General features: G+C 54.1%; 2 protein-coding genes across 2 annotated transcripts; both read right to left on the bottom strand.

Moving 5' to 3' along the window:
* Positions 1–1,451: 1,451 nt before the first annotated feature.
* On the bottom strand, positions 1,452–3,565 carry A1O7_00319 (uncharacterized protein; the record flags this gene model as incomplete). The annotated part of the gene is made up of 2 exons (XM_007754361.1): positions 1,452–3,187; positions 3,244–3,565. 2 exons carry the CDS (start codon positions 3,563–3,565, stop codon positions 1,452–1,454), a joined length of 2,058 nt encoding a protein of 685 aa, XP_007752551.1.
* Positions 3,566–7,972: 4,407 nt separating this feature from the next.
* On the bottom strand, positions 7,973–10,366 carry A1O7_00320 (alpha-D-xyloside xylohydrolase; the record flags this gene model as incomplete). Its single annotated transcript, XM_007754362.1, has 5 exons — positions 7,973–8,487; positions 8,542–8,610; positions 8,661–9,227; positions 9,430–9,480; positions 9,538–10,366. 5 exons carry the CDS (start codon positions 10,364–10,366, stop codon positions 7,973–7,975), a joined length of 2,031 nt encoding a protein of 676 aa, XP_007752552.1.
* Positions 10,367–11,055: the final 689 nt, after the last annotated feature.

The raw sequence follows: 11,055 nt of genomic DNA on the forward strand, positions 1-11,055 counted from the left end.
AAAGTGCGGCAGCAGAAGAGGCGAGTGCTGAGCACAACAGTTGGATGATGAAACCTCGAGCCGAAAGCGCCCAGTTTGGTCCTACTACATACGGTTGTGCCCGGGATACGTCGAGGACGTCAAATGAAACAACGCTTTGTGGTCCCCTATTGCTCTACACGGCCAATACAGCCACGTACAGACAGTATACGGGATGCTCTGAAGCACGAAGGAACATCGTGCAAACGGTTGGCAAACTTCCTGGCAAGCGGGAGGAGGAGTGTCGCCGCTTCTACCATACTCTTACATTGTTGAGCGCCAAGCTTCATTTGAACGACTTCAAGGATAGAGAGTGTACTACTACTACAGTCAACCCTTGAATCCTCTAATGAACCACGGCTTTGTTGTTCCCCCCCGCCGGCCGCTCTGTGCAGCGAATACAGTCAATCCTCTTAACCAATGCACAGCAGGTAATCTCGATCGCGTGGATCATGGCGCAAACAGCTGAGATTATCAGCTTTCTGATGTGCTAAAGTGATAATCTCAATCGCGTGGACCATGGTACAAACGTCGAGGATGATTAGCAGCTTCAAGTTTCTGATGTGCCAAAGAGAGAGGGAGTCGATCGATGCCCATGTCATAATTATCGAGGGAGTAGTCCCCAGTCGTGCTAAAAGCTTTTATTTGGTGATTTCCAAGGTTACCTAGGCACATTGTGGTATATACCTAGGTATCATTGTCATTATCATAAGATTATCATGTCATGTCATGTCATGTCATATCATGTCATGTCATATCATGTCATGTCATATCATGTCTTGTTTGATGAGAAACAATCAGCCGCGTCCGTCGCGGTCAAGCATCACATCTGCGCTCAGTGGGCGAGTCATCAGCCGTACTGGCGTGGAAGAGCCATACGATCCGCCGGAATAACGCAAGATACCCACAGGAGATCCATTCCATTGCTAGAACGCAGCGCGAATACGTTCTTCCGCCGAGCTTCACGTGTCCGAGATGTCTCACGGAGAGTTGTACCACATGCAATTTCAGCCTGGCGGTCAACGGTCTGGACATGTCGATGAGTGGCTTATCGTTAGTCACTTACCGCTGCCTGTGGGAAAAATCGGGTCAGGCTGGCGGTGCGGCGATTTCACGGCGCCGGCTAAACGTTCAGAACTTCATTTTCGAGCATGGCAGGTGGATCAGAGTCAACGGTCAACGAAATTGGTATATGCTGATAGATAAGACGTATCCACAAGACTTCATATAACAGAAGCTCGTCGCCCGTTCTGCTCCGACGGTGCTTCTCTTCTGCTGCCAGGCATGATGGCCTGCTCCCGCAATGCTTGTACGCCGCTCGTCCCATCCCATCATCCTTCCAGGCGGTCATCAATCATACACTCATGCAAGTCAACACCTAGTCTTGGGCTGGGAAGACAACTCCAAATTCACATCAAACCATCATAGGGGTATCACATCTTCTCACGGTGGGTGACCGTGGTGTTCTCGTCACTGCTCGCATCGTTCTTGACAATCACCTCGACAATCTCCGAGGCGGCCCTGGACGCTTGGACTGCCTGACCAACACTGCGGAACACTCGGACATTGGTTGGCTTCGAGGTATCCATGGATGAATCAGCGTCAAGCAGCGTCCAGCCGGCGCGTTCGAACCGTTCTCGCGCCATGTCATTCAGTGCGACAAGCCGGACTTCCACACCTTTGCCGGCATACTGCCTCAGCTCAGCGAGGAAGTTCTTGAGACCGATAACGGCGCTGGTGTCAAAGAAGTTCACTTTGGCAAAGTCGAGAATGACCACGGCGATGGGAGGTAGGTTGGACCCCTCGATGTTGGCCTTCTTGCGCAGGCGAGCAATGCGTCGTTCCCCCTCAACCGACCAGTTGCGTTCGGCCTCCTCGCCGTTGCGGGAGTTGTACTCTGGAGAATGGTATGTTTGCACAGTATCCAGGATGGCTCGCTTGATGCGTTGGACATTGGGGAAGAAGAAGGATTCCTCGAAGCGGAAGACCCGTGTGTCCGCGGGGATATTCGGTGGCATGCCTCGTGCAGCGTCCAACGAGGCCGCCAGCTCCGAGCGTGAGTCTGCCGAGACGGTGGAGATGCGGATGAAAACCTGACGGAGCAAGACGTAGGCGACGTTGAATCCGACAGCGGTGGCAATTCCGATTTCCGTGCTGACGAACAGCGAAACCCAGAAGGCGATCATCGAGGCGAGGAAGTCGGCGAGCGAGGTCTTCCAGAAATGATAGTAGGTGCTCGGTTTGCCGATCAAAGGCCAAATGGCAGTGATGATGATGGCCGCGAGGGTTGCCTTGGGCACCCAGTATAGTGCACCGGTCCATTTGTAGAGAGCGAGGACAATCACGCCGGTGGTGACAACGCCGGAAAGCGGTGACTTGACCTGGCATTGCGAGTTGACGGCGGTTCGAGACATGGCTCCTCCCACACCCATGCAGGTGAAGAAGCTGTTCCAGATATTGGTCACACCGAGGTAGCAGAGTTCCTGGCTGGGGTCTGTGACATAGTTGTTCCTCAGACCGAACGCACGGGCAATCGCAATATGCTCGATAGAAGCACCGAGGAAGGCTGCGATACTGCGACCGGCAGCTTTGCTCAAGAGCGCTGCGTCCACGGGCTTGGGGGCATTGATGCGGGTAGCGGGGACTTTGCTGACGTCAAACAGGTAGTTGTCTTCGTCCTTTCCCTTGTTGACAGCATAGCTGATACCGGTAAACAGGAGAAGAGCAATAAAAGCGCGAGTGATGGACATGAACCAAATCACCCTGTTCTTGCTACCCCATCGTTCACCAGCTTTCTGCAGTGAGACCAAGAGGATGACACTGGCAATGCCCATACCAGCTGCGCGACCGTTGCAGGTTCCAAAATTGGTGAAGACGTCGTGGATGATGTTTGCAGTCCCGTCTCCGACATTGTCTTCTCCGATGAGGTTGTCAACCTGACCGAGGCCGATGGTGATGGCCACAGCGGAAATGAAGCCCGTGAGGACAGGGTAGGAGATGAAATCTAAGAGGAAACCGAGCTTCAAAAAGCCCATGGCAGCCATGAAGATGCCCATCGAGAGGGCAACCGCAGAGGAGATGGCTTCGGGCGAGTAGCCCTCTTCCACAAGGTCGTCAACCACATCTGATGTGAGCAGCCCAATCAGTGAAGTTGGTCCCGTCGACATATCTGCAGCAGTGTCAGTCCGGTGATCTGGGGTACCGCAGCCGACGAGACTACCGTACCTTTGGATGTGCCCATGAACGTGTAAATGACAGCTGGTGACCACGAGGACATCAGCCCGTACTGGACGGGGATTTTGGCGATTTTGGCGTAGGCGAGACTCTGGGGAATCAACATGAGCGACAGAGTCAATCCCGCCACGAAATCTGTCAGGAGCCATCGATAGTTGTAGCGAGGTAGCCATCCAACAATGGGGACCTTCTCGATGACATAGTTTCCTGCTGCTGACGGAGCAGCGCGGATTCCTCGGGCGCCAACGCGTGCCACCCGGTTCCAGTTCACGTCGTTTCTAACATCGTCCTTGACCCTCTCGTAGAGCTTCATGGTGATGAAGTCCTTGATAGTCTTGTGTGAGAGGTGGGTCAGACTCAGGCAAAGGCTAAGCAGAAGATGGATTGAGAGAATTGAAGAGTCGAGTGAAGACTGAGAGGACCATTGATAAGATGTGGCAAGGGCTCAGGACATATAACCAGGCATGTCAGGCTGCTGACAGACCATCCCTGGTCGGCAGTGAAGCCGGCAGGCTAGGGATAGTGCTTGTCTCGTATGTTCGTTAATGTGCATGGCCTTGGCTGACCAGGATCACAGTACAGAAAGTTTTGGTCTAGAAACCGGGGACAGACGATCAGCCAGACACTGGTCCGTGGAGAAGGCTGGCGGCGAGCTGCCGCATCGGGCACTGGAGGAACTCTGATTGCGGCATGAGAGGACAGGAAAGATGCAGGTTGGAGGAAGGCGAAAGTGTGGAGGACAATAGAAAGCGTGGGCGCAGGCGAATGGCAGCAGGTGCGAGTGAAAGTGCGAGCGCAGGGACGAACCCGCCCGTACACAACGCACGCTGCAACCCACAGCCGCCAAGAGTCTGGGCGCCCGGCGGTGGAGCTTGATTGCCATGTCAAGGCGGCCTCCCCACCAATGAGCCCCGGGGGAGGCCCGCAACGGCACCTGTGCCATGCGGGGGTGGAGTTGCTCATTGGAAGGTTCACCGGCGCCATCTTCCGTTGGTGACTGCGATGACTGCCAGCTGATTACCATCCGCCGGGTTATCTTGCATGTATCTCGTATTCCTGCTGTGTACGCCTAAACGATTTCCCAGACAAGTACGCCTGTCTTTTTCACGATGCACAGCGCCAGCCAGCGAGTCGAATGCCACCCATGTTACTGCAGTCCAAGTCCCTTTGCGAGTTGACCAACATTTGACGCCAGCCAAGAGCAATCCCAGACGCATGTCTCCATAAGAGACTGCCCAGAGTACCTGGCTCCTCGCAGAATCCGGGGTCTGGGGCAAGAGAAGCATGGCAATTTCCGGGCATCAGGGGCACGAGACGCTGGTTTGCACCGTGCTTTGCTCGAAGGCTTATTGCTCTGAATACCACAACGATACCAAAGGACTGGTGTTCGCTCCATACCGGCTGAACAAATAAGCCGAAATCGTAACAACCCAGCGACAGGTCACTGGCGCATTGCTTGGCAACATCAGCGGCCGCCATTTCCTCGTCGGTACGCCTAGCCGAGCTGCTCGCCTCTTACCTCGATTGAGATCCTGATCTAGTTTGGACGTCAACACTCAGGTCTCCCTCACAAGCCATTTCCCACAAGCAGAGACAACGCCGCGAGACCGCTGCTGTCGCATCGAAAGACCATACTCGCAGAGCAGTGGAACAGGTGGAGATTGTCTGGACCATGAATCGGCGGTCGGTACCCTGATCAGCGGCGTTAAAGGATGCCTTCTCAGGGCCAATCAGGAATTGTCAAGATCTCACACAATCGAAGGCGCACAGTAGCATGTGGTCTGTGGCGATATGCATGAAGCCAGGCCAGGCCAGCCTCAAGACCCCTAGTCACCTGCAAAACTTGCTCCTCAGAGAGGTGGCAATATCCTTTCTCCCATAGCTTTGAGCCTTGGAAGAAGTTGAAGACCCTTGTCGATTTGTTCCGATCTTTATATCTGATCTGAAGCTCCAACTCGGGAACATTCGGGCTAAATGTTGTAACAAAGCGGCCCACGGAGTCCAGCCCGAAACTGCAAAATAGCTGTTCTCCCCTTTATTCCATCTCTCGGCACCGACGATTTGCCGTAGCATGTGAGCAGTTGAGCTTTATCATATCCTGATCAACGCTTGGAGGCAAGCTGCCGTACGCTGTGAATGTACGGTAGGTTATCGCGTGTGCTATCAAACACCACAGCCGTTGCAATGCTGGTGGGTTCCACTGCCAACACCAGTGGGTGAAAATCGTCGCTTGTTGTTGCCGACTAAGGCCGGGCACAAGACCAAAGCTTCCAGTGGCTTCTCGTCCAACATCGAGCCCGTACACGACAACAAGCTGAATGAGACTCCTGCCCTGCCGTCTGGACGGCCACAATTACTGCGCTCACAGTCTCGCAAGGTTACTGCTCGCAGAGACGCTGCACAGTGGATGAATGTTTAACCAGCGCGCGTCTCCGCCAGCTGACTTTGGTGTCAAGGCAGGTCCCAGGCACCAAAACAGTATGAGCATGCCCTTTGCTCGGCTGGAAGACGCCGCTTAGTGTGGCCCAAATTTGGTTGTGTGCCCCAGAACTCGGGCAGTGCGTGGACCCCGTAGGGGCACGCATGACCACATAGCGATCAGATAGACCGATTGGCTCGTGGGCACAAAGGAAGACATTCTCTTGGGCTAGAGCCGCTCATCCCGCTTAACCATTGCGATCTAACCTGGCAAGCCGTCGCCACCTACCTCGTGGTGGCCTGGGCAATTCGATTAGCCGACATGCGGCTGTCGATGGCATCGACGAGGCTCCAAGACGACACTGGGATGCAGCAAGTGCCAAGGATGCGGATACCCGATGCAAGAAACGGCGTTGGTAGTCTCCTGAAATTGGGCGACGCTGTTGCCTAGACCGACAGAAGAGTATACATCCCGTCGAATGGGGACCAGGGCCTGCTATCGCCTCAGCGCCAAGTTGGACAGCGACTCTTGGTAGAAGGGGTCTCGCAGGCCTACTCAAACTCGGATCGACTCGACACACTGCGACATCCAGATGGCGATGCCGGTCAGTTCAGGCTGCAAGTAACGCCGATCTCTTGGGGCATGTCGGCGGAACGACAGGAGTAGGATTGACTTTGAACAGCCGCTCCGGCCGAGCCTGGGTACCAGAAGTGGCAACATAGTGAGTGCGGGAGGGTACTGGGCGAGGCATTGTGGCGAAAGCTGGAGGGTACCAGCGAGACCCTGTGGTGATTGTGGCAGGTTGTCGAAAGGCACAACATCTGAGAATCGGCTACGTGAATGAACCCACGAGCCGTACCGGTAAGGTGATCATTGCGTATAGCAAATGTGCCTTGTGCGGTACAAGGATGCTGCAGGCGTGACAGCTCTACTGCCTTTCCCCTCCGTTTTCGCACAGGTCGTTACAGTAGTACTGGGGACCAGGTTGATATCTGGGTCTGTGAACGTATGCGGCCTGTCGCTCGGTTTGTGAGGGTGTGTACTCCGTTGCAACTCGTACAGTACCGCAGAGGTAACCGCCCGGGCAATCGCAACCACAGCTCATTCCTTGGCCACGAGGGGAGGACTTGGGGACCCAGAGCCAGCAGGGTGAGCGACGTGCAGAATTAATCCCGTCGATGCTAGTCGATGTCTTGAAACAAAGCAGTCAATAGGAGTGAGGACGGGTGCATCCCAGTTTCCCTCAGCAACTGCCATCAGCACGGTGGCGCCTCTTCCCTTCCTTCCCAGCCGTGGAAGAGGAGAAAGGCACGCGCCAGGCTAGCCCGAAGCTAATCCGAAGGTAGACCGAAAGCTGGACGCTCCCGGACGGACCTTGATCAGAGCTGAATATGACTTCCGTTGCACCCACTGCAAGCACTGTGTGCTCGTGAACCTGTGGGCATATTGGAACAATCTTGAACTTCAGTCGGGTTCACCCACCTATAGCCCGGTGCTGGTGGTACGTGAATGGAGCCCACGTCCGAATTTGACTTCGGCTTCGACTTCGACTTCGGCATTGGCGTTCGATCACGCGAACAAGCAGACAAGTCCTTCATTAAACGCGACGACAGTCCGTCCAATCATCCACCTGTACATGAACGTACAGGTTAATGCGCAGATCTAAAAGACATCACACCATGCAGTACTTTTCGCACATTGAGTAGAGAATGGCAGCCGCGTGCACTTGCCTTCGGCATGCTCCTCCCGACGTTACGCACGCGTGATGCTCAATAACAAAGAGCGATCAAGCAAGATGCTGAAGTTAAGCTCTGCGCTAAAGCGGCAGCTAGTCTAATTTGGAGCTAGTCCAGCGACGGGCATCAAGCAGCATGCTGACTCAGCGAGTCGATATGTCGCCTCTGCCCTCATGTCGCCATGACCCGGAATCGTCCAGAACGAGTAGAATCGGGCTGGGATGCACAGTGTATAGCATGTATGGCGCGGCATCCGTTGGGCCGATGCCGAATGTCAATACATTGAAGTCCGGAGCCGCGCCCAAGTCCATCCCTCGGACTGGATGGGATGAGTAGTCTCTACAAGATCCCAACACACGTTACGAGGCAGACCAGTGTCAGAAAGCGCGACAGACTGTCCGAGAACGTTGTTGCGAGTACGGAGTAATGTTGGAAAGTATGGACCCCTATTTACGCCCAGCCTTGCCCATCATTACAAGGCTGATGGCCACTGACCAGTGCATCTGACAATGTCTCACATGCATGCCTCTGGGTCCTCCTCCGCTTCCGAGGCCATCCATGACACTCAAGCATGATGGTGTGTCGACAGTGATTCCGCATCCTGTCTCTCAAAAACGGGCATCACAGTCAAGGGACAATCGACCTCGGTAACCACGCCTCCCTCGAGGACATCCGGATTCTGAACTTGGCCATCATCAAATCTCTTCCACTTTGCACCTTTGGGCAGATAGACCTTTCTCTTGATCATGCCCTTATACATGACCGGTGCGACGAGATATTTGCTGCCGAACATGTACTGGTCCTCCACTTCCCAGCACTCTTTATCCCGTGGGAATTCCAAGAACAGTGGCCGTATGACAGGTGTGCCCTTCTCATGTGCTTGAGCCATGAGTCCACGGATATATGGCCGGAGCCTCTCGCGCAGGAAAAGATATTTCTTCATGATCTCGTAGCACTCTTCGCCATAGCACCAGATCTCATTTGGTGCACCTGAGAGACATGTTGCGCCCCCAGTCGTGCCGTGTTGAGGTTGCTTGGGCTCGCGGTCACCGTGGAGGCGGAAGACAGGACAAAAGCAGCCTGTACCATCATGTTCAGTTGTGTGATGGGACGAAACCTTGGACCGGAGCTTACCATATTGGAACCATCTTGTGCAGAGCTCGCGGAAGTCGGCATGCTGGGGGTTTCCGCCGTGAAAACCGCCTGCCTGAGTCAGGGTTGGTCTCCGAACCACACTAGAGACAAAGACCTACCGATGTCTGTGGTCCACCAGGGAATACCCGCAATGCCAACGTTTAATCCTGCCGCGAATTGATCCCGAAAGCTCTCCCAACTGCTCGCAATGTCACCACTCCATAGCAAAGTCCCAAACCTCTGGCTTCCGGCCCACGCACAGCGGATGAGGTTGCAGATCTCCTCTTGCCTCCCGTCTCGCCTCATCCCTTCAAAAAAAGCCCTCGCGTACTCCACCGGGTAAGCATTTCCTGAGCTCAACACAGTCCCACTGTGATATCGATAAATGTCAAAGTCATACACGTTGTACTCCGGTTCTGCCTCATCGAGCCAGAACATCTTGACTCCCTTGTCGTAGTAATTGTTTTTCGCCGTGCGCCATACAAAATCGCGTGTGGCAGGATTGGTAAAGTCGGCGTGGACCGTCTCGCCCTGGAAATCCATAGCTATGCGCAGTCCGCGGTCCTGTCTGATCAACAGGCCTTGCTCCAGCATGAAGTCGTAGTTTTCCGAGCGTTTGTCAACGGTCGGCCAGATCGAAACGAGGAGTTGGATATCCATCGACCGGAGTTCCTTGACCATGGCTTCTGTGATGAGAGACTCACGGCATCTCGTCAGAACTGCATTCTTCAACTTTGACAGTTGGGTCCTTTGCAGAGTCCGCTGATTTGAAAGAAAATTCACATGCAAATTTCGATTTTGAGGGCTCAAGCGGGAATTGGGGTTCCGGCGACGGCTCTGCCGAAGACTCCTTCCACGTCGACAGGAGCCTACGCATGGCTGACTCACCGGGGTCTTTCCAATACACCGGGTCAAACTTCCATTCGCCTTGTTTTGGCCCTAGTCATAATGTCGTCAGCCTTCACACAATTGCTAACGAGCACCGAACGAGTGTACAATGAAAGAAGTCCACCACAATCACATCCAATGGCAAGCCTCGCTTCTCGTACTCTCGCGCAACATCAAGCAGCTCTTCTTGAGTCTGGTATCTCAACTTGCACTGCCAAAAGCCAAGACCATACTCCGGCATCATTGGGACTTTGCCGGTGACATCGGCATACGACTCGATGATCTGGGCTGGAGTGTCGCATGCAACGATCCAATAGTCGAGGACCCTTGTCGAATACGCCTCGAAGCTCATCGTGTTCTTTCCTAGGACGGCTCGGCCAACGGCAGGATTGTTCCAAAGCATACCGTATCCAAGATTCGACAACATGAATGGGACGCTCGCCTGGGAGTTGCGCTGGGCCATCTCCAGGTCAGAGCCTTTGAGATCGAGGAACGGCTGCTGATACTGGCCCATGCCGTAGATCTTCTCCTTGCGGTCGATAGACTCAAGTCGATAGGTCAAGTGATAGTCGCCCCCAAGCAACGGCTTGAACTCTCGTGCTTCAACCATTAAGGCACTGCACTTTGGATCCTCAACATCGGCACGATTGCGGTGATACTCTTCCAAAAGCCGCTCGCCCTTGGCATCCTTGATGATTATCTTTCCAGCCCTGGAGATCGTCGCCGTAATGTTGCCGTTCGTGATAGATGCATGGTCGCCAGGAACGGAGATGGAGACATCTGTCCTTGGTGGCGTGATGGTCAGAGCCCAGTTCTCTAGTGGCAGAGTGTGGAACCTTGTGGCACGCACGCGGAGGGCATTCGGACCCCATGGTTCAATCTGAACATGTTCTGAGTCGTAGGTATAATGAAGCCGATTATCCTTGGAGAGCAGCATGGCTGTTGAGATCCAGGGCAAAAGCTTCGAGGCTACAAAACTCCGGTTGGGTGTGCAAGAGTGACAGTGTGGTCACGATGGAGAGGTACCAGGCTACGGTCGAAGAGGGAAAGAGAGATCGTGCCTTCGGTCCAGTGGAATGCTTCTTTCAACACATCCATGTTACCTGACCAAGCACGGACTTCTACTTTTGGCCATGCCGTCCGGCTGAATTGCGGAGATGGTCGCGATATCAGGCACATTCTCGGCTGTCCACCAGTCCGGGTGACGGTGGCTTGTACCTCTTATGCTCTAGTGAATATCTTAGTTCTCCTCGCTTCTCCACAAATATGTGTATAATTCAGATCATGCTTGCTGATAGGCCAAACTGCGTCGAAGAGTGGAATGAGACAAGTTGTTCTTCAAGAAAAGGGAGTCGCGCCACGCAAGGCAACCCCCAAGCCGGAAGAGTTCTGTTGGCTTCACCCGGACATGTCATACAACAAGATGCATCCGCCAACTCGAAAGGATGCCGAAGCTGCTGGCCAGATCCTGCTCGCGTTGAAGTTTAGAAGAGAAAATTGAACTTGTCTCGCCGAAGATTTGCCTCAAAAGGAAGGTGTGACGCAGCCTTCAGCCTTGCTTGCGCTTACTCACGTGTCAGGCTGTACTTGAGGCCCCTTCCCGTACAGTACTACTCCGTACACGCC

The sequence above is a fragment of the Cladophialophora yegresii genome, assembly GCF_000585515.1.
Source record: "Cladophialophora yegresii CBS 114405 chromosome Unknown aczIN-supercont1.1, whole genome shotgun sequence".
Classification (NCBI taxonomy): domain Eukaryota; kingdom Fungi; phylum Ascomycota; class Eurotiomycetes; order Chaetothyriales; family Herpotrichiellaceae; genus Cladophialophora; species Cladophialophora yegresii.